At 41.9% G+C, this 23,798-nt stretch overlaps 3 protein-coding genes across 3 annotated transcripts in view; 2 read left to right on the top strand and 1 right to left on the bottom strand.

The window, feature by feature from the left end:
* Positions 1-9,918, top strand: part of LOC126568396 (phosphatase Herzog) — a 201,073-nt gene extending 191,155 nt beyond the window's left edge. Inside the window, exons 3-6 of the mRNA XM_050224865.1 lie at positions 7,541-7,779; positions 8,327-8,508; positions 8,588-8,741; positions 9,615-9,918. Of these exons, the coding sequence (XP_050080822.1) occupies positions 7,541-7,779; positions 8,327-8,508; positions 8,588-8,741; positions 9,615-9,848 (809 nt within the window). The 3' untranslated portion in view covers positions 9,849-9,918. The remainder of the gene's footprint in view (positions 1-7,540; positions 7,780-8,326; positions 8,509-8,587; positions 8,742-9,614) is intronic.
* LOC126568500 (gastrula zinc finger protein XlCGF44.2-like) overlaps positions 1-23,798 on the top strand; it is a 237,494-nt gene that overhangs the window by 33,276 nt on the left and 180,420 nt on the right. The gene's annotated exons all lie outside the window — the stretch shown is intronic.
* LOC126567765 (IQ motif and SEC7 domain-containing protein 2) overlaps positions 22,897-23,798 on the bottom strand; it is a 67,266-nt gene continuing 66,364 nt past the window's right edge. The window contains exon 6 of the mRNA XM_050224049.1: positions 22,897-23,651. Coding sequence (XP_050080006.1) covers positions 22,969-23,651 — 683 coding nt within the window. The 3' untranslated portion in view covers positions 22,897-22,968. The remainder of the gene's footprint in view (positions 23,652-23,798) is intronic.

The following is a 23,798-nucleotide window of genomic DNA, read 5'->3' as shown; positions in this document are numbered from 1 at the left end:
ATGAATAAAATTTCAACAGGGAGGGAGTAAGAGTGTATTAATTCTTTGAAAATACTGTTGCTATTCTCATCTCTAGTATGAAGCGTACGGAGCGTATTGGTCGGAACCTGATAAAGGTCGGTCCAACACAACTGCCAGAACATGAGTTCCAAAGTTAGATAGAGATAGAAGAAATTTTGTGTGAAAAAATGTTGGCTTTCTTTACCTACTTAATGCATAGCTTCCTACTTTTGTAAGCCAATTCCCGAGAAAGCAACGTAAAGTTTTTGCAGCTCATAAAACATGACTGTTACTTGACCTCAACAAAAGTCTTACAGCTTTAGATGCTTTTTCAATCTTAAAGTTTTCGTTTTCTATCTTAAAGGGTTTTTAGCGCTTTCCTGCCATTCATTGGAGCTAGCTTAATGTTTACTACACAGCTGAAAAATGCTTAAAAATTATCCACAACCTTCGTCTTAAAAAAGCTTTTTCGCGTAATCCATGTTTTTTCAACGGATTGTCCCAAGAAAGCATTTCGTCTAAGTACGATATTGTGCTTGTGATACGCAAGACAGCTTAAATCCCTAGCTCGATCTAACGAACATGTAGACAGCCATAACCAGACAAAAAAGTACAGATATTTACAGTGTTTTGATGTAATTTAAACGCTAAATATTTATTGCTGTTAAAGTTCTTCAAATTACAGCAAACATTCTTTCAACCAACAATTTATTCCGCATGAACTTCGGCTCCCAATCTTCAGGACATATGAAAACTTTGGCTCTCCCGACGGTCTGAAGTCATCGTGCTGCTGCCTCGCATAGTGTAAATAATAAACTTATTCGTTTGATCAATGGCGCCTGCTGACAAAGTATGGTAGGATTATCATGCAACAATCAACAAAATGTGAAAAAGAATTCACACTATTAAAATTCTGTATATCCTCTAATGGAAGATTTTCTTGTGTGTGTTTGAAGTGGAAAGCTTGTGGATGATGGACCTTCTGCGTACGGTTAGCAAAGGAAAATAAATCTGTGAAAATAAAGTGCGGGAAAAATGGTACTGATTGCTTCCCGTGTCCGCTACACGAAGGTAGTATTTGTTTGCATTTTTATTTAGCATTTTCCAAGAAGCGCCAGCAGTGGAGTACGTTATTTTTGCTATCCGATCCTTTGCCGTGGTTGGGTGCGGTAGGTTACAAGCTAATGAATAATATTTTCATAAATTATATCCCATATAAATGCGCGTGCCGCCCCCCGGTCGCGATGTGCGGCTATTAGGATGCGAGTATTCCTCATTTTCATACCATGCGAACCAGTCAACGGTTGCGTGGTGTGGTGAAAAAACCGGAACAGTCAGCACCCGGGGTCTCTCCGCTTTGTTGTGAAGCACGTGGCACACCAGGACCGGAATTCTTGGAATGTACGCGTAAACACTTTGCCGAACAAAGTCTCTAAAGACGTATAGAGATCGTCTTTGCAATCGCTAGGTATCTCTCGCTCCCGCTAAGCCCACAATAAACAATTCCTGATGGAAAAGCTTCCTGGCTTATTTTTCCATCAAGCATCACACCACGGCAAACTGCGGAGCGATGCCAACGAATTTCCCCGCTCGGTGTTGGAAAGGTAGTGTCCTGTTTTACTTTAGCGTTAGTGAGTTTTTACCTTGGGAAGATCCTGCCCCCCCCCCCCCCCCTCTCTCTCTCTCTCTCTCTCTCTCACTCTCACTCCCTGTCTTTGATAAACTTCGCAACAACCACATACGCATCGGTGCGATAAAACAGCAGCATAGGCGGCAAGGTTGCGAGGGACCAGACTAATTCGATGATAATTAATTGCGAGCGAGTGTGTCTCCTGGTGACCACTTTTTGCTGGGTAAACAATAAACACACGATGCTCTACCCCTCCCCTTCCCGGTAACGAAAGGGCAAGGGTGAGGTCGTCTCGATTAGTTAGCATGTCTCTGCCCTGTCCCCAGGTCGTTTAAGCGTCGCATGCGATGTGCAGACGAAGAGCAACGAAAAAAAGTAGGTGACGAACAGAAGATGGTAAATGGGTTTCTCGTTATCACCCGTTTAAGCGAGCAACGGGAGGGGTGAAGGGCGGTGAAGAGTTGACAAGAGAAAGTGGAGGCGGAGCGGATACGTTTACATTAGAATAATGTGGTGCTAACTTGCATCGCGCTCGCTAGCGAAATCAATTAGTTGAAGAAAGTTAATAATGTCCAATTAGGTGGTGGCTTTCTGGTGGGGTTTACTTCTTGCGCCTGTTGTGTCTTTCCAAATATCTTTTTTCCTTTCCTCAGCGAATTTTAGGCGAACTTTGCTAATATTCTTCGCCTGGTAGTTGGTGTCTATTTTTGGGACCATCGTTAGAGTTCGTCTCCGTATCGATTCGAAATAGACCTGCGTCACTAAACCTGGTTGGTATCGACAATGTATGTGACGCCACATATCAGACGCGAGCCATCCAACCTGAGGCTGATAATTTGTCACTCTTCGACACGATCACGCACCGAAAGGCGAAAAGCGGATATCCTGTCATTCTTGATGGGGCCCTCCACAATAATGTATCGCCGAGACGTGTTTTGCTGTGGTGCGGGACGATGCAGGAACCGGATGCGGTGGTGGTTGCGTTAATGTGGAAAAATGCTCATATGGTTTGCGTGTCAAGCTGTTGGACTGTTGCTGGCTAACATAGCGACGCATGTACGTCATCACCGGAACAACCAGACCACTGGGACGGACCCAGGTTTGGTGGGTTGCTTCAGTTCGTGACGGATTTAACAGCGACGGAGATTGACGAGCGTAAATCAGGGCAAGCCGAGGTGGTGGAAAACACCACATTGTGTGTCCACGTTTCGTCATCGTTTTATCAAGCAAACCACACCCATGCAGCCTTAACCTTCCACAGTTTTCCCCGGGAATGTCACATAGTGACGAAATGACGAATCATCAATATCCCCAAGTTGTCGGTTTGCACGAAATAGCGTGGACATTGATGTGACGCCAATCGGTGGTGGTGATGTGCTAAAAATAACCGTCCGGAAGTAGTTTCGGCGGACGTACCAACTTCAAGTACAAGTAGCAAGGAGTCCGGGGGGTGTGTGTGTCGTTTGGTTTGGGATGGTCGGTCGGTCGGTCGGTCGGGATAATTAATGACCTCCATTACAGCGGACGCCGCCGGATCGAATAGTGTCGCCGCGTGGTGCACTAGTTTGGAAGAGTGTGTAAGAATTTCTCCAGCAGAGTGGGGAAGACATCCCCTGCCGAGTTAAGCGCTCCCCACCAACTGCTCTAGTGCTCACACACGTTGGGTGTTTCGGTGACGGTTTTGTCCGCACCCCGTAACTCCTAGTAGTAGTAGTGCTGCTTGTGGTTATGGATTTTAATGTCCGAAATTAATGGACTAAGTGTGGCAGAGCATATTCCTTCCTCGAGGTGGTAGCGAGCCTGGCAGCAGCGGACTAATGAAAAATTCCTGCACACCTCGAACAACACACAGAAGGACGACGACGGGTTTCATTTTGCGCCTGGCACAAACACACACAGTTGCCACCATCACACCATTTTTTGCCACCTTGCAACAGAAGAAGAAACGACGGACTTGTGAAGGCCATTGTTCACGGCCATTTCATGCTGTAGCTGGAAGATGTCGTTTATGTAGGTGTGTGTATATGTGTGTGTGTGTGATTGTATGTTTGATTTTATGTTCTGACGAATGGCGTAGCTTGGGTGACTTCCTTCACTACCTCCCCCCAGGAGGCGATGGCGCGTCACACAAAGGCAGAAGGCGCGTTTCATAAAACGCGTTTGCGTTTATGTTTGCAACCGGCTGCCTACGGGAACTTTAAGCATGGCCGATATTGGATGGATGGATGAAGGAAATGATGACAAAACTCTTCGTCTACATCAAGCAGTCAGTCATTTTGGGCGGGGGTTACTTCAGACACAGTACAGGCCGGATGTTCGGTACCATCAACTCACCAATCTAGGCTGTTTTGCCTGTGTTCCCAACTTCGCTGTGATGCTATAATCTACTTCGCCTCCAACATCCGGTATTTTCGGTGGCATAGTGACCTACACAAAAGCAAAAACGAATCCTGTGTCCGGTGCCCCTAAGGAGAGACGTTCGATCTACTGACGCTTTAGTAATCAGTCATCAACCCTCAAGGCTTACTCTTACTGCCTTGAGTACTACCCTGTGTTGAATGACAGATGAAAATTTAATGACGATGTTTGCCTGCTCTCTCGACTCTCGACAGCTGCAGTTCCGGTGTGTGTGTGTGTGTACCACACAACACCAATTTTCCCCCGCAACAAAGGCTTAAGTCCAAAGTGAGGTTAATTTTTGATACGTTGCCAAAACCTTGTGATTGGAAAAGCGTCAGCACTTTGGCGGTAATTAGGATGTGGAACTTTATGCTCTCGTTATCGAATTAAAAAGGGGTGAAGTCGAGCTTGGTCCTTGGCCAAGTGGTGGTCCCCTTTTGCCTTCCAGTTGGGTAGTGTTATGTCGTCTCATGTTTTACATTTTCCCGGTCTTTGACCTTGCCGCCGTACTGGGGAAATTGAAGCTGAAAGTATGCCACGCTAGAATGAACTGCTGCGAAGAAGCAAACACAAAACGCGGTTGTAAACATGAGTTTACGCTTTAAAGAAAAAATGGAGGGAAAACTTTGTTGGGGAAAACAAATCATCAACCGAGCGAAAGGAAAAGGACAAAAGGACCCTTGCAAAAAAAAAAAGGAGTATGTGAAGTAGTAGTTTGGTTGTAAAATGTGAAAAGCTTTCCCTCGTTTTATCATCATTTCACCTTAACTTTGAGACGTCTGCGTGCGGTTTTTTTCATCCTTAGTTCTTTGCCATCTTCCATTGTGTATGTTGAGGAACCATTCATCCTTAAACTAACGCACCTCAAGAATGGTTCTTTGTTCCATTTCTTGGGGATGTATTTTTTTTTGGTACGATTTGTTGTTCTTCGTTTACCCTCATGATAGTACGCGCGTTCGCAAGGATTACAACGAATCCAACACAATTGTCCTTTGAATGCCTTTATACAACAGAGTGCGAGAGACTGACGGAGGGAGTTATCATGTGTGTTTCTGTGTACTAATGTGGGCAAAGCTCCAACCATGATGATGACGACGGTTCCACTTGTCAGCAAGCCCGTCGTCCCGTCCGGCAGCTTTATGAAAAGAGCAAAGAGGCACCAAATTAGGGCAAAATGCCAAAAGGTACGTCTCCAACAACCCGGAAAGGTCAGTGAACGAACGCAGCATTGTTTTGTTTAGAAACCGTTGTATGTTTGTGATGCACTTTTGTACAATATATGGCGAGGAACATGCAATCTTCCCCGTGTGTAAGCCTGCCAAATATTTAATGAGCGTGCATTTAAATTGCCTCCAGCCATCAAACTGCTTGTATTTGACCGTTATGCAACATCTGTCATGGAGGATGTCATAGAATAAGGCTGTTGTCCAGACTCGCTGACCAAGGAGTAATGATGGTACGTCTATTCGCAAACCATTTTTTCGGAAAACTCAATTTTAATGGCCCTTTCATCCCATTCCGCATGACTTGTTTGGTCTCGATTACAAAATTCACTTTCCCCGCATTGACTTGGCCGAAGGGCGAGGGCGGAGGATCTTCTGAACGAGACTAGGGCATACGAGTGGTGGAAGCTTGAAGCTTGTGCTTTTCGCATCTTTCTGACAATGTAAAACAACTGGAGAAAAAAGCATAAGCATGCCCTTTTGGAACTTCTCTCGGGGTGATATCGTTGAACCCATGTCAATCATATCTGTCTAAGCTCGAAGGTACGCCGCTCTATTTCTTCTCATCGCCGCCAAAGTGTGGTTCATCCCATTTTGATAATACTTTACCACACAGCTTTGCAATATTATTTTTTTGTGTACTATTGTTAGTGACTCTACACACCATCTGGGGTCAGCTTCTTTTGTTTATGGTAAGGTTAAAGAAGTGGAGATTAATTTGTCAGTAGATTGATTACATTCCTCAGTTTTTTTTCTTCCTCCCATCCGCTGCAAGGTAAATCGAACTGCTCAATCTTATTCTCACTGTCCGTAGCTTGCGTAACACATCCCGAAGAGAGAAAGGTGAGCCGAGTTGAAATAATGCATGTAAATCCAGGCCATCCATTTAATGAACCTCTGGATTGGTTGGTGGATGCCCCCCAACTTCGCTTGACGGAATTTTCTTTCCCATTCTGTGTGTCCAGACAAATAGGAACCAGAAATGATAGAAAAAAAAAAACGGACAGAACAAATGGAGTCGAACGTAGTGATATTGCTTGGAGCGCTTTCACTCTTGTTGCCTGGGCATTCTTGTATTTTTTCTTCTGCTACCGGGAAATGAAGTGAAGCCAGTTCTTTTTAGAGAAGGTTCATTAGATCCCAAGATTTGCTACCCTCTCCCCTTCGTTCCTCGTAGTAGTACCGTAAGGAGAGATGCTGGGCGAGTCAAATTGCCATGCCAGAAGAAGTAGAGAGCGGAGTGAAGTGATTGGTGATAAGAAGGTATGCATAAGGGGGAGGAGGGTATAAATATTCGCTACTCCGAAACTAAATGACAAACCATCCGTCGTCGTCGTCGTCGTGTACCGTTTCCCGGGAAATGAGTCGGTTTCCCGGGCCAGATGTAATTGAGGATACTTGGGCAATGAATGTTTGGGTTTGATGTTGAAAGTTTTCCTCGATTTTTCGTTTCGGCGAAAAGAAGCACCCTTATTAGGTTAGTTTGGTGTGTGTGTGTGTTTTTTTTTCTCGACAATTCTCAGTAGGAAGTCTCTGCAAGAAGCGTTCCTTAGTGTGGGCTTCTCCCATTTACATCCAATCAGCGGCCTGGTGTAGTGAGAAATTCAATAAAAACTGCTCATTAGCGTTGCTATTCGGTCGTCGAGTATGGATTCGGGCATGTATCGTTCGCTAATCAAGAAACTGCTTCTCAGCGTTACATAGAAACTCTGCTGTGCGACTGGAGGCTTAATAATAGTATCCCGTGGTAGTAGTTTTTCAGGCACGAGCAATGTATAGCATTACATATTGATCTTATTTGCAATCAGAGACATTCAACACGCGCAATTCACTTTCACGAGTAGACATCTTGGGTGTCCAACTTTCTTCGATCAAGTCTCGATTATCGGTGTTTTTGAGTCTGGGAGTAGAATGTCAGATGATTTTAGCAGGACTTCTTACAAATATCACGTTTCTTTCATGGCTTCATCAGTAAAGCATCTCTTCAAGCGTGACAATAAATAAGCGTATAAAAACTGGCTGTTGCAAATTGTTTGGTACCCGCTTTCGATTACTTCACAAACCTGCTCCAAGCGGATGTTGTGGTTATCCAATTCCGAAATTAAAATACCTTGCCATTTGTTATGTTGGGATTAGATACGGGTTGGGCGATCAATCTCTTTAAATCCCTCCGTTTTCTACCCATCAGCCAACACACACATACACACACACATGCATTATGCATTAACCGCAGAAATCATCTGAATACTAATACGCCATTTCCGTCTTCTTTTTTTTGCATTTCCAGTCAACAATGTAGATAGGCTAAAACCGCCGAATCGTGGTTTCCTGGAGACGCTCTTCTGCTGTTGGCGAAATGGACGAACGAAAAGCAATTCGAGCGGGACACCGAACGATGGTTCCATCACGCCACCTCCGATCCAGGGCCAGCCGCGATACCTGCTGCCACAGGTCCGACCTTCCGATTTGTACAAGAAGTGCATGGTGATAGACTTAGATGAAACCCTAGTTCATAGCAGTTTTAAGGTGAGTCGCCGTTTTTCGGTCAACTTAACTTCTGGGACTCTCTCGACTGCGTACCGGACAAATCTCACTAGAGTTGTGTAATAAGAATGAAATAATAGCTTACACGATCACTGTAATAGAGAGTCTTCAAACAGTACTGAACATTATGCAGTCAGTAAATTCGCCTTACTGTTGCAGCTCAATTCGCATGTAACTCTCTCACACACACACACACACACAATTTGTCCAGTTAAGCTACCATTACCTCAGCACAACAACACGCTAAACGCTTAATCCTGTCAGCAACAGGTCCGACTTTTCGTCAAACCCGGTGACAGGCGAAATTACGAACCACGTTAGCTACTAGCTGTGTAATGTGTTGCGTGTGGTGCGATTGGGCAACAAAATTGCAAAATAGTGTGTCGCAACTTCATTTGAGACATGTAACTTCTGGACAAAACGAACCAGACAGCTAGAACGCGTGTAGAAATTGAAGAAACCCCACAAAAAAAAAGTCAGTCGATGTTACAATGATGCGTTTTTTTTTTCGTGTGTTTCGTCGTTACAGCCAATTCCAAACGCGGATTTCATAGTGCCAGTGGAAATCGACGGAACCGTACATCAGGTGTATGTCCTGAAACGACCGCACGTCGACGAGTTCCTGAAGAAGATGGGCGAACTGTACGAGTGCGTCCTGTTTACGGCCTCGCTGGCCAAGTATGCCGATCCGGTGGCCGATCTGCTTGATAAGTAAGTACACCAATATTCGGACAGAAAACGGAAAGAGAACTCACACACTAACTTGCTACTTCTCCATTCTCTTCCCCAGGTGGAACGTGTTCCGGGCGCGGTTATTTAGGGAATCTTGCGTCTTCCACATGGGCAACTATGTGAAGGATCTGAACAAACTAGGGAGAGATTTACAGAAGATTGTTATTGTTGACAATTCACCCGCTAGTTACATATTTCACCCGGATAATGCTGTAAGTACTTATCGTTTGGTTGGGTGGAAGGAAAAAAGGAAAGGATTCACCTTCGAGGATGTGGTTAGGTTTTGATTTACTTAAAGATATACCCAAAAGAGGGTACTTTTGCTACGGACAATTGAATTGGTTGGCTACAGAGAGCCAGTCAAGGACAAGTCATGCTTCCATAAACCTATAACGGACGCATCAAATGTTTTCGTTCGGGCGTGGAGCAAATTAGTCATCGCTCAACCGATTCCTTGATGGGTGGTGCTTTTTCCAGTGGAACCCTTTTTTGCCATTAGTGGAAGGAAATATTCGTCCCCTTTCTTGGCGGGCGGATCGACGATGAGTCACAAGATTTATAGGTTTCAGTTTTTGGGGAATTTGTGGTCTATTGCGGTACTACGATTAAATAGCAAACCCCAGGAAAAGGAAGGGAGAAAATAACGTCGCGGAAAATGCGTAGTTTGTTTTTGGAGGGTTAAGAATTATTGCGTTTTTTATTTGGATGGATTCGGTTTTGGGATAGTTTGTGCTTTTTCTTATGGTTTGATAGAATTTATGTTTATCGAACGTGTATTTTGTCAATAAATTTGTAACGGTTGCGGTGCGGAACTATCGCCCTACTCCCTTTCCTGTTGTTAATGAGAGCAAAACATGAAACAGGAAAGAGTTTTGCATAACATAATCCGTCTTCATTCTTTCCCTTCTATCTTTCCGGTTGGGCTCTTTCGGGAAAATAAAAAACATGACTAGGAAAGCTACCTTCGTCAATTGTAATTTCGTATTATTTGAAGGTCCGTAAGGGACTTTGGGGGAGTTTTTATTTTTACCTTTTTACCTCTCTTCTTAAACTGTACTAAAGCCAACCCTATTTTCTCCTTCCAGGTGCCAGTGAAGTCATGGTTCGACGATATCAACGACTCGGAGCTGCTCGATCTGATACCACTGTTCGAGAAGCTGAGCAAGGTCGACTCTGTATATAGCGTACTGTGCAATTCCAGCTCACAGTCCCAGCTGCCGACGTCCATGTCGCACCACAACCAGCAAGAGCTGCAACAGTCCCAGCAGCAGCAACAGCAGCAACTACAGTCGAACTCGTCCGACGCAAATAATACGTAACATTGGCAACAAATGTTTATCAACATCGTATGATTCGTGCACGACGATGCTGCTGCCGGGCCGGTACAGTGAGCGGGAGGACAAAGGATTAGAATTCGGAATAAATGGGTCGCGCGCGGTTTTCCCGCGCACCACGTGAAAGGAGCATCAGGTGTACAGTTAAGTCACATCCTTTCTATGTATGTGTGTGTGTGTGTGCATGTGGGAGGAGAAGAAGGGTGTCTGTTAGTGGTTAGCTGTGTGGATGGGGGAAAAAAATATGGAAACAATTGAACTCTACCCCACAGAGAGATAGAGAGAGAAAACGAGCGAAAGAAGGACATTATTCGACACACAAACGCATACCGGGAGCAGTTAATCATTGATTAACTTTGTTATTCTTTTTTAAATATTTGTAATAATATTATTTGATACTACACAATATACACCCTCCACACACGCGCGCACACACACATACACACATACACGTACACACATCCCATAGCAGACAAAAACACACACACGAATATACACACCGATATGTTGGCACGTATCGCGATAGGAACGCTAGATAAAGCTATTTTAAAATGTTTGTTTACAATTAATCTTTCTGCACAGTCTAGAAAGGAAGGAAAGGAGGTGGTCAAAAGGGAGCAGATTAGCGAAGTGAGTAAATTTGCATAATGTGGGCGAAGAATGCCTGTACCGCTCTTACTACCGTTAACCCTTTACACCGTATATACTGTGCAGAGGTAGATGTAATCGATATTGCTTGTTTCCTTTCACTACTTCCCTAGAGGATTCCTAGAGTCCTCTTGGGCGCGAATAAGGTTGCAATAAGAATTATTTTTTTGTTTGTTTTAATATTATTTTATTCTTACTACACACACACACAAACACACACACAATCGTGCTCGTATTGTACACGATATTATGTGTATTTGTATGAGGTACGAGCAGAGAATAGAGGAGTTATTGTATACAATTTCCGTTTAGAAACGATTGCCACAACAGAACACAATGTATTACTGTACACCCCCAGATACACACACACATACACACACAACTTACGGGACCGTACACCATCCATAAGAAGCATTAAAAGGAGAGAGGGAGAGAAAGAAAGGGAAAGCGATTCGGCGTGCGATTTTATAGTTCAATATTAGCTTTTTACAGACGATCAAATGGACGCATGAAAAGTTTAGGCTCGACGATATATTAGTATATACAAAAACACACTTACATATATACACTCACATATGCAAACACACAAACACTACATAAAGAGGAATTTTGTAGCAAAACAAAAGGAAGCAAAAAAAAAGTAGGAAAACTGCCGGAAATGTTTTCCCGTCCCTGTTTAAAAGTCAACCACCTCCCCCCAAAAAAACAACAGTCATTGTAATTAAGCGCATAGAAAAAGAAAGAAGAGGGAAAAAACAAAAAAAATGTCTTCATAATCAAGAAAACAGCAAAAGAAAAGGGGGTAGTTCGTAGTGTACGTGTACAATTTTGTATTTCAAACGTAAAACTATCGTTGGCTAACATGCGAGTGGCTTGTGGACAGGCATAGGTTCTCGGTAACCTCCCGTGGTTTAGGGAAGCATATTTATTAGTGTAAATCATCTTTATCAAACGAGGAAAACCCGATGCTGCCGGCGCTGATGCTAAGCGGTGTGTAAACCACAAAAACAAATCAAGAAATCGTAACACTTGTACAGTTTTATACTGCAAAACAGAGAGAGAGCGAAAGAGAGTCAGTTAAGCAGAAAAGGAAGGTGAGATGAAAGAATATACAACAGCTACATTTGCTTTACAAAAAAGAAAAAAAAAACCGATGCCATGATGGAAAACACAGAGGTTAGGAATTGAGGATATGTGTGAAGATTTTCGATTTTTGATTCAGTCATATCGTGGATGCTGTGCTCGCCCAGCAGAATATAAGTGCGTATGGACCGCTATATTTCTTAATGTTTCCCGTGCTATTATTTTTTTGGATTTTTTTTATTCTTACATGACGTACCTGGTCATGTTAATCCTGGGCTTACTAATAGGTACATGTACATGATTAATTGTTGACACATATCAATTCTGTCTCATTGGTGTCAGGTGTTGAAAAGACAGATTAAATTTGATTTTTATTTCACGAAAATTTAGAAGCTTTTGATTGCTTGTTTTCTAGTTTTGAAGCTTTTAAAAAAGGCTATAAATTAACGATCATAAACCAAATGTGTTCTAACACAAGGGTTATTGCATACTACAGGCGCTCAGGATTACAAAAAAATATCGTACGATCGTGCACATTGCTTTCGGCATTCTATGGAACCAGCCAGAAAAACGTTTAAATTTTCCGTTACGTTTGATAAAGTCATCATTCGACTTGAGTTGTGTGACACACATACACACACATTTAGGAAGGCGCAGAGAAACCTGGAAGACTGAACTGTAAGAAGCAAAACAAGAGAGCGCGAGAGGAAAAAAAAAACGATATTTTTGGCATTCGTATGTATTGTGCACAGCAAGAAAAATAGAAAGGAAAAACCGCAAAACATGCTACAGAACCACATTAGACGAAAATGAAGGGAATACAATTGTACACCTACCTCTTAATTCTGATTACGACTATTACTACTATTGCTGCTCTAACGCGCCACTTTAGGATGGATGTTCCTTGTCGTATATTGGCATATAGTGTGATATTTCCATGGGTCAGAATTGAACAACAATTTATGTGTTTTTAGAATCGTTTCTTTCATTTCTTTTTGGTATTATTTCTTATTTCAATAAGAAATAAGAGTGTGATTATTTTATACATCTAAATTGCTATATGTTTTAATTTTGTTCAATGCTTAAATTTTGCCATGTTTTGTACGAACAGATGATAGTTTAGCTGTTTGATTTATGATGATTTTTTTACTTTCCAAATGTGTTGACAGAAATATCATTGAGGAAGGTCTGAGTGTTCTTGTACTCGATCCGTATACTCAGCGTTGAGCTTGAATGCGTTGCATGCTTGGCTGCTCATTGCATTATGAAGCATGCTCCTGTTAAAGGCGATTGTAAAAATATTATTTTGAGCCATTAATGCTGATCTTAGTAAATATCATACAATTATGCTTGCCCTTCAATCCCCCTACCATCCCCCTCATTCGGTTTCCTACAGGGAAACCACCATATGCCTTCAACTTCTACTGCAAGTTTATGCGCTCTAAGGCTTCAAACCTATACCGCTGCTGTATTGTACCATGTACATATGTATACACACAAACAATATATAAAGAGTGATCTGCCTTTTTTCTTTCCTGGCTCCCTAATAGAGGACAATGCTTAATTTTGGCTGAAGCTTTCATTTTTATTTTAGCTATGAGCGTAGACTTTGAACTTCTCTTTCATTTGAGAGACATTTTTAGTATGGTAAATAATGTGGAAAATATCAGCAGGAATTGAAAAGCAGTTAAGGTTCAGTTTTGCTAGCAGAAGAAAAAAAGCTTAGCCTCATATTACTCAAAACACACTACCATTACTACTGCAACTACTACTGTCGAGACATATTTTTCTATACACGTACATCTTTTCCACGGGAAGCCCGAAACGAAAAATACCGATGGGGAACAATGAAAACTCAATTTTGATATGGGAATAATAGATAAAGCACACACAAACAGACTCATTTGGCCGTAGGAAAACGATTCGAATATCAAACGTTGATTATCCGTAGGCAGAAAACGAAGCTCCCTAGGCCACGAAGCTAGCCACATAAGAATAATTTTGTACCACAAGGTTCGAGGGTGTAAAAACGAAGAACTTTTTTTGAACACACTCAGTCCAGGAGGTAGTTGTCTTTTTTTTATTTATGATAAACCGACAAACGAGATAAATATGGTATGGTGAGCCTAGTCCCCTTTTAGAAAGGCACGGAAACTGTTTGTTGTGTACAGATCTGTAAAACCTTCCCTTTCCGGATGTCCGGAAAATAGACAGACCTGTGTATGTGTCTACTGTGAGTGTATACTGTGTAGGACAAGGAAAATGGAAAATTGGCAAACGCCGAAAACCCGTACTACTGTGTGTGTGTGTGTGTCTGCGTAAAACAAAACAAACAAACCAATGTTTCGTGAAAGAAGAAAAACAAACAAAAAGGCAAACAAATATTTGATTATACATACACCAACCAATCAACTAACATGTGTAATAAAAAGAAGGAGGACGTAAAAACAAAATAAAACAAACAACAAAAAGACACCAAAAAAATTACAATACATGAAAGATATGTGCAAAAGTCATGTGTGGTTTTTTCTATCATTAATGTTGATCTTTAAGTTGATCGGTTAATTTTCTTTTACTTTCTTTTTGTTACTCAGTTTGATGTTTGTTTCTATTTTGTTTTAAATTAACTATTGTTTTGTTTTAATTGTTTCACATACATGCTACACATACATACTCGTGCCGGGTTACGTACCCTTTTCTATTCTCTTTTTAATGCGTCTTATGAATGGTTTTTTTCAGTTTTGTTTTTTTTTTTGCGTACGGACATATTGTGAAAAAATATACGAATAACATGCAGAGTAAACACAACGCGTAGCATTGTACTAAATAACAGATAGAACTTTTTTTTAAAGCAAAACAGTTAAAATTAAGGAACTTTGTTAGAAGAGCCAAAAGGAAGAGTAGAGTAAAACACGGAAGAAAAGAAAACAAACGAATGCAACGCAGTGTTGAAGCAATGGCAATCATGTAACCATCCTTCTTTTAATTGTTATCTAATGATTACGAGTGAAATTTCGATGCGATCGTATCCATATTATTTAACAGTTTTTTTTGTTTGTTTTTTTTTTTGGTTTGTGTAGTAAGTGTGTACGTTCGATTAGGGGAGTATGTAGTAGATTTTCTTACAAGAAAATGATTTAAAAATTAAGCGAGAAACATAGGTAGAGTTGGTAGAGGTGGGAAAAGCTCTTTTTCTTCCTTTGCAGCACACAGCCTACTGTTGCCAGTAAGACAGGACAATACACAGCAAAACAGATAATTTGTGGAGAACAAAGCACATCTAGCAATGGACACATATAAACACGGCGAAAACACACAAAAAAAACACACCCAAACAATACGTACACATAGCAACAGATTTTTTTAATTTGAAATTTTTATTAGCCATCAAGTATGCCAGGACGCCAGGCACGTTGAATCGTTATTTATTTTGTTGAATAGTTCTTTTCATTTCCGCACATAAATTATGGATTAGGAACCGCTAAAGGTAGTCCTTATATTGTTTTTTTTTGTTCGTTGTGGTTATTTCTTAGTGGTTTATTTTATATAAAAATTATCATAAAAGTGGAGTTATAAAAAACACGCATTTATCCGTTTTCTCAGCACAAGAACCCACACGAACAGCAGTCAAAAAAAGTGCATGCAAACACAAACTAACACTACACGCAATTTCGCACTACGCAATTGGCGAGATGGAAATAAAAAAAAAACGGGAAGGTTTGTAAAAGTAATCGCGGAAGTAGATAAACTAATCCCTGGTTGACCTCGATGGCTTCAAAAAAATAAGGAAGGGAATTTATTATAAAACATTATTAGTTAACTTATAGCAGGCAGAGGGCACACGAGCCAGAGAGAAAGAGAGCTACGTTTAGGAAGATATACATTTATAAAAGTAAAGCAAGCAAAATAACAAAAAATCAGCACACGATAATGGGAAGGCAAGACGCGAATTGTTTTGTTCCTTAAACAAATCAAGCAAGAGAGTAGGGAAACCACACAAAAATAAAAAAATACAAAAAAAAAAAACAGTCAAATAAAACTGTTTTGATATGTACGCTAGGGCAGTATGTAAGTAAGGGAAGCGTAAATTTAAACAGCAAGGCACACACATTTAATAATGTGTGTTGCTTCGCTGTTCAAGAAAACGGGAAAACGCAAAAGAAAAACGTTAGGACGTGCATTAGAATCAGCTAAAAAGAAACAACGGAAACACACAGAAAAGGATTTAATAATAATATATTGTCACATTTCGTAACCAATTCGTTTCGTTATTTGCTTTTGTTTTATTTTATTCTTTAATGTTTTGTATGTAATAGTATTGTTTCTCCTACCTTTAAGGGTTAACTGAGCAAATTTACCTGTTTGCACGCGATCTCAATTAGTTGTATGGAAATTACTTGTACGCAATGTTGTATAGCACACATGTCGAAGCAAAGTGCGCTACCTGCTGGGAAACGCATGAAGGTGCTTCTCATTCAAATTACAACGGTTTTGCAATTTGTTGCTACCGATTTATTACGCTTCAGAATGGTTTTGAGAGCTTTTGGACTCTTAATTACTGCGCAATATGGCTCCGTAGAGGACTACTATATGTATCGGTGTGCGATATATTGCGCATTTCGTGTGTTGTAACGCACATAATATCTTTCACTATCTGGGTGAGGGGGTGGAGGGATCGAGTTGAGGTGTTCTACAAAAAGGTGGATGGACCAAAGACGCATTCAACGGTAGGTCATTCATCCCGATCGGACCAAAACTGGGCGAGTTATCGCCGCTTTTCCACGGTAATTCTGGGTTTTTCCTCAATAACTGGGTGAGGGGATGGAGGGATCGAGTTGAGGTGTTCTACAAAAAGGTGGATGGACCAAAGACGCGTCCAACGGTAGGTCATTCATCCCGATCGGACTAAAACTGGGAGATTTATCGCCGATTTTCCACGGTAATTCTGGGTTTTTCCTCAATAACTGGGTGAGGGGGTGGAGGGATCGAGTTGAGGTGTTCTACAAAAAGGTGGATGGACCAAAGACGCGTCCAGCGGTAGGTCATTCATCCCGATCGGACCAAAACTGGGCGAGTTATCGCCGCTTTTCCACGGGAATTCTGGGTTTTTCCTCAATAACTAGGTGAGGGGGTGGAGGGATCGAGTTGAGGTGTTCTACAAAAAGGTGGATGGACCAAAGACGCGTCCAACGGTAGGTCATTCATCCCGATCGGACCAAAACTGGGAGAGTTATCGCCGATTTTCCACGGTAATTCTGGGTTTTTCCTCAATAACTGGGTGAGGGAGTGGACGTATCGAGTTGAGGTGTTCTACAAAAAGGTGGATGGACCAAAGACGCGTCCAGCGGTAGGTCATTCATCCCGATCGGACCAAAACTGGGCGAGTTATCGCCGATTTTCCACGGGAATCCTGAGTTTTTCCTCAATAACTGGGTGAGGGGGTGGAGGGATCGAGTTGAGGTGTTCTACAAAAAGGTGGATGGACCAAAGACGCGTCCAGCGGTAGGTCATTCATCCCGATCGGATCAAAACTGGGCGAGTTATCGCCGCTTTTCCACGGGAATTCTGGGTTTTTCCTCAATAACTAGGTGAGGGGGTGGAGGGATCGAGTTGAGGTGTTCTACAAAAAGGTGGATGGACCAAAGACGCGTCCAACGGTAGGTCATTCATCCCGATCGGACCAAAACTGGGAGAGTTATCGCCGATTTTCCACGGTAATTCTGGGTTTTTCCTCAATAACTGGGTGAGGGAGTGGACGTATCGAGTTGAGGTGTTCTACAAAAAGGTGGATGGACCAAAGACGCGTCCAGCGGTAGGTCATTCATCCCGATCGGACCAAAACTGGGCGAGTTATCGCCGATTTTCCACGGGAATCCTGAGTTTTTCCTCAATAACTGAGTGAGGGGGTGGAGGGATCGAGTTGAGGTGTTCTACAAAAAGGCGCGCGGATCAAAGACCCTTCCAACGGTAGGTCATTTATCCCCATCGGACCAAAACTGGGCGAGTTATCGCCGATTTTCCACGGGAATTATGGGTTTTTCCTCAATAACTGGGTGAGGGGGTGGAGGGATCGAGTTGAGGTGTTCTACAAAAAGGTGGATGGACCAAAGACGCGTCCAACGGTAGGTCATTCATCCCGATCGGACCAAAACTGGGAGAGTTATCGCCGATTTTCCACGGTAATTCTGGGTTTTTCCTCAATAACTGGGTGAGGGGGTGGAGGGATCGAGTTGAGGTGTTCTACAAAAAGGCGCGCGGATCAAAGACCCTTCCAACGGTAGGTCATTTATCCCCATCGGACCAAAACTGGGCGAGTTATCGCCGATTTTCCACGGGAATTATGGGTTTTTCCTCAATAACTGGGTGAGGGGGTGGAGGGATCGAGTTGAGGTGTTCTACAAAAAGGCGCGCGGATCAAAGACGCATCCAACGGTAGGTCATTCATCCCGATCGTACCAAAATTGGGCGAGTTATCGCCGATTTTCCACGGGAATGCTGCTGGCGGAATTTCCCGGGGGTTACTGGAAAATCCCCTTTAGACTCCTTCCATAATAAAAATCACGTTTTGGGGTCTTTTCGAGAGATATTTTAAGAAAGAAACAAAAATGAGGACGAAAAACTTAAAATTCAAAGGCGCCCTTAAAATGTGCCGGGAACAAATTTGTCATCTCGGAAAGAAAAATATTTTCGGGCCACTTTTAAAACTTCCATTTGCTACCTCCTCGGATTCATGCTCTCCTGTTACTCCTGGTCGAATTTTGCCGCATAAAAATTTCCGGATTTTTGCCACAAATTTCCGGATTTTTGCCACAAAAATCCGCCCTGGAGTAACAGGAGAGCATGATTTCGTGGAGGTAGCTCGGGCCGGCCGAAAATTTCCAAAATCAGTTTTAAAATCCAAAGTCAGTTTTAAATTTGGGTTGGAAATTTTAAGTCTGAAATGCAACTAAAAATTTTGCCTCGGGATTTTAAAACTGATTTTGGATTTTAAGATTGGATTTTCGATTTTTCGGCCGACCCGAGCTACCCCTTCGAGTTCATGCTCTCCTGTTACTCCTGGTCGGATTTTTGTGGCAAAAATCCGGAAACTTGTGGCAAAAATCCGGAAATTTTTATGCGGCAAAATTCGACCAGGAGTAACAGGAGAGCATGAATCCGAGGAGGTAGCAAATGGAAGTTTTAAAAGTGGCCCGAAAATATTTTTCTTTCCGAGATGACAAATTTTTTCCCGGCACATTTTAAGGGCGCCTTTGAATTTTAAGTTTTTCGTCCTCATTTTTGTTTCTTTCTTAAAATATCTCTCGAAAAGACCCCAAAACGTGATTTTTATTATGGAAGGAGTCTAAAGGGGATTTTCCAGTAACCCCCGGGAAATTCCGCCAGCAGCATTCCCGTGGAAAATCGGCGATAACTCGCCCAATTTTGGTACGATCGGGATGAATGACCTACCGTTGGATGCGTCTTTGATCCGCGCGCCTTTTTGTAGAACACCTCAACTCGATCCCTCCACCCCCTCACCCAGTTATTGAGGAAAAACCCATAATTCCCGTGGAAAAGCGGCGATAACTCGCCCAGTTTTGGTCCGATCGGGATGAATGACCTACCGTTGGATGCGTCTTTGGTCCATCCACCTTTTTGTAGAACACCTCAACTCGATCCCTCCACCCCCTCACCCAGTTATTGAGGAAAAACCCAGAATTCCCGTGGAAAATCGGCGATAACTCGCCCAATTTTGGTACGATCGGGATGAATGACCTACCGTTGGATGCGTCTTTGGTCCATCCACCTTTTTGTAGAACACCTCAACTCGATACGTCCACTCCCTCACCCAGTTATTGCGAAAATACCAAAACATTCCCGTGGAAAAACGGCGATAACTCTTCCATTCTTGGTCCGATCTTGGCGTACGGTACACCGTTGGACGCGTCTTTAAACCCCCCCTTCCCCTTTTCTTTTCAATAAAGCTAATCTAAAATAGAAAAAGCAAAACAAAGTGTTATTCATTTTCTCTCGTTATATTGGTTTTTATTTCCGTTTCGTTTCTCTTTTTTCTCGATTTATGTTTTATATGTGTGTGTGTGTCTGTGTGTTTGTTATTATCAATTATAATTCCTTTATTCCGTTGTGTCCAGACAGAGAGTGTTGTGTCCGTGTGTTATGTTTTTGTCTTCGATTTGTTTCTCTTTTTTTGTTCTGTTACTTTACAAGAATTGTTATTTTGTGTAATTTTACTACCATTTTTGTATTTTTAATTCTCATTTTTTGTTCTATTTTTCGATTGTTGCTTGTGGTTTAGTGTTTCGTTTCTCTTCTTTTAATTAACCACATTTATTACTAAACGAACAGGAAGGATCTGTGATTGTGTGCGTGAGTGGAGAAATTTGAACATTACTATAGCGAAAGGGAAGGACACAACGAACGAACGAGGGATGAGAGAGATGTTGTGTCCTTATAGTTTGGTTTCGGTAACACGAAACACAGACACACCCATAGACGCACGGTACACAGCATCGTTTTTAATTGTGTTGACGGGTTTTTCTTTTCCATTTATTTATTATCTTATTTTCATTGTGTTTTTATGTGTGGCTGTGTGTTGTTTTGTTGTATGTTCGTACGTTTTTTTATGTTTCTCTTAGCATTTAATTTTATTTCATTATTTCGTTTATCGTTTTATTTTATATATGTATATTTATATATATTTGAAACAGGACTAGATTACTTGTATATTTTTCCCCTCTTTCGTGTTCAATTCACTTCAATTATTTCGTTTTTCTTTTTCCACGATGTTTTCCATTGTTTTTTCTTTTCTCTCGCTCTCTCTCTATATCTCTCTCCCTCTCTTCCTCTCCTGGCTGTAACACTAAATTTCTTAATCGTTTTTGTAATGTTTTTTTGTTTTCCTTTATGTTCTTCATCGTTTCTCATCTCTTATATGTGTTTTGTGTGTGTTTTTTTCTTGCTTTTTCTTTATCTTGGGTTAGCTTCTCCTCTTCCTTTTTTTGGTCAATCAATTTCCTTGCATCAATTGGTCGTACATACATTCACACGCACAACTTTCCCCCTCCCGTCGTTCCCCCAATACACTCCCTCTCTCTCTTCCCTTTTTTCCTCGTTTAGATGAGATATCCAAGAATGGGGGAGAGACAAGAGGGGGAGGTGCGAGGAAGCAGGGGGACATGATAATACAGTGTGTGGTAAAAGAACACATAGAAAACTAGACAACACCACCTGCTAGTCCACCCAATCACTTCTTCTTTGTCCAATGACAATTGAAGATGACTCTACTTGCGCCTCCCCAAAAAAGCTCTCCCTGAAAAGAGAGCCCCCAACCCCCGAATGTACTTCCCCTTATTATTTTTAAATATATTATAGAAGTATATAAGTATATGCATAGCGGGTATATAATATAGTACACAAATTACACAATTTTTGGGTGGCAAAAAGTGGGGTTCCTCTTCTTGTTTTACTCACACAAACACACACACGCACACTTTCTTACACCTCGCCTCTATTCTCTTCCCCTTCACCCTACATACCCTCCTCCCCTTCCCATTAAATCCTCTAAACACACACACACGGCTTACGTTTTTTCCTCTTCCATTTACACACCCTTGTTCATCTTTAATTTCAATATTATTGTAACATTTTGTTTTTTTTTTTTCTTTCGAATTTCTTTTCTTCTCTCTCGCTTTTCCATCTGTTTTCATGTAACATAGATAACCGGAATAGATTTTCCTCTTTCTTATGGGTTCTCTTTTTTGTGTTTGTATGTTTGTTATTATTTCCTTCTCCCAGTCTAGTAACATGAGACGCGGTTGCTATGTTAGTCCGTAGCGACGCGTTGCTAAGATGCTACAGTATGCAGCGTGTGTATGTATGTGTATGAGAGTGTGTTAATAACAAATGAAAGCTTCTGACGAAGATGATCTAGTATCGTGGCAAAGCAGCGCCTACTTTCTCCACTTCCTCTCTCTCTTTTTTATACTCTCTAGAAACAGAAACACTTTCTCTTTTAAACAACAAAATGGCACCCAAAAGAGAGAATATCTCTTTGTTTATCCTTTTTTTTAAGTTTTATGTTGAGTCTATTTGATGTAGATTTTGAGGATGAATTAGAAGACTGCTCTGTGTGTTGTTAATAACAGAGATACAAAAGTAGTAGCTATTATTTACTTTTCGCTTAATGAATAAATGGAATTGATTAATTGAAGAAGATGAGGGGGGAGGAAAATCTTTTTCGATGGGAAGAGATGAAACGTATGCAAAATTTGCTCCCTTAGTTTTTTTTTTTCATCTTCTGTTCAGTATTTCATTATCCTTCTCAAAAAGGTACATACATACACACACACATTCAAAACAACGAACAAACACGCGCACACAAACATACAGAGCGAAACAACTTTAATGTGGACACACAACATGGGAGGGCTGCTTTTGATGGGGACTGAATGGGGGTGACTTATTGTGTTTTTTAATGCTTTTCCTTCCTATTTTCTTCTTGAATTAGCGCTTGAATTGGGCATGGGAGAATGGGCAGTTTCTTCTGTCTTCTATCTTTCTTAGTTAAAAGAATGATCCTTTCCACGCACACACAAGGGCACACTCGCTCACCTATACAATCTAAAAGGAACTAGAACTGAGAGCGTCGTGGTGAGGAGTGAGGATATGAATGAATTGCGCAGTGGAAAGCGGCGTAGAACATGTGTGACATCAAGTGGAGATTTAAAGAGAAAGTACGAGCCCTCCTCACGCATCACGACATTATAAGATCACCACCAGAGCACATTTTTAACCCATTTGAACAAACAAAAAACAAAATAGGAAAAGAAAACGTTAAATACTTAAACTATTCCATAAGACAAAAAAAAAACAACTAAATCCTCTTTTTCCTCATTTTTACCCTAATTCACTTTTGTTTTGTGTGTGTTTTTCCCTTGTTCTGTGTGGAAATTATTTTGTGATTGTTGCTACAACTAAAAACAAAAACACGGAATCACTCTTAGTACTCTATCTATAAATCCCTAATATTTCACAAAATGGAGAATGCTGGTGTGTGCGGTGTGCGTGTCTTTAAACCACACTTACACAATTAGAAAAAGCTTCCTTTTCTTTACCACCCCGCTTCCTAAGTATTTCTAATATGTACACAAACACACACACACACATGCGGAATAGTAGTAAAAACAGTAAAAGCGAAACTACAACAAACAAACGGAAAGAACTAACAAAAACACAACTCTTCATGATACAAGCCCGATAATCGAATGCTAACTAATGTCGATCAGAGCGGTACTACTGGTGGTGATCCTTGCCGTGTGTGATTGTATTGTGAGATGAGGATCGTCTTCTTTCCTTAGCTGATGCTGCTGCTTTTTTATACCTCCGTTGAGCGACCATAGTTCCCTCCTGCTCCCGGCTGTGCCTGGTTGTTGTTGGGTCCGGCGCTGCTGCTGGAGGCGTTCATAGCGCTAGAGGCTCCCGCACTGGCTGCCAGGGCCAGTGCTGCTACCGTAGCGGCATCTTCGGTACGGGAGGGTTTCCGCTCGCGTCGATGTATAGCTCCACTGCTGCTGCTGTTGGTGCTGGAGTTCGGGTTGATAGTGGTGGTGCTCGTACCGACCATCATCACCATACCGTTGCTGTTCAACGCTGGCTGCTGGCTGGAGACTGCTGCCGCTGTAGGTTGCCCACCAGGGTGATGATGATGCGGATGCGGATGTTGGGAGGATCCCGGTGGACCCACCGAAACGATCACACCGCCGGTGGTGCTGTTGCTGCTGCCGACCACCGGATGATGATGTGCGGTACCCGCTGCCATAGCCTGCTGCGTTTGCTGTTGATGGTGATGAATTTGCTGATGATAGATGGCACCCATTAGGGCAGCGGGATGCTGACCGGCATGCATGATTATCTGACCGGAGGTGTTGCTGTGAGGCAGCATTCGTACTTTGATATCGCTACGTGAGCCAGTGCTTGCGGAGGTGGATTGAAATGATATCGACATACCACTATCTAATGAGCCGACGCTGCCGCGCCGTTGCGGCTTTTCATTGCCAACTTAAAGGTTTAAAAACAAAGTCAGCCAAAAAATAAAAAGGAGAAACAGAAAAGGGGAAGTTGAAGGATACGATGAAGTGAGGTAGAGAGAGAGACAGAGACAGAGAGAGATAGAGGGAGAGAAAGAGAGCGCAACAAAATGCACAA

This window comes from Anopheles maculipalpis, chromosome 2RL, assembly GCF_943734695.1.
Source record: "Anopheles maculipalpis chromosome 2RL, idAnoMacuDA_375_x, whole genome shotgun sequence".
Taxonomy (NCBI): Eukaryota; Metazoa; Arthropoda; class Insecta; order Diptera; family Culicidae; genus Anopheles; species Anopheles maculipalpis.
Note: the sequence above shows the minus strand (reverse complement) of the source record. Positions and strands in the feature narration are given on the sequence as shown.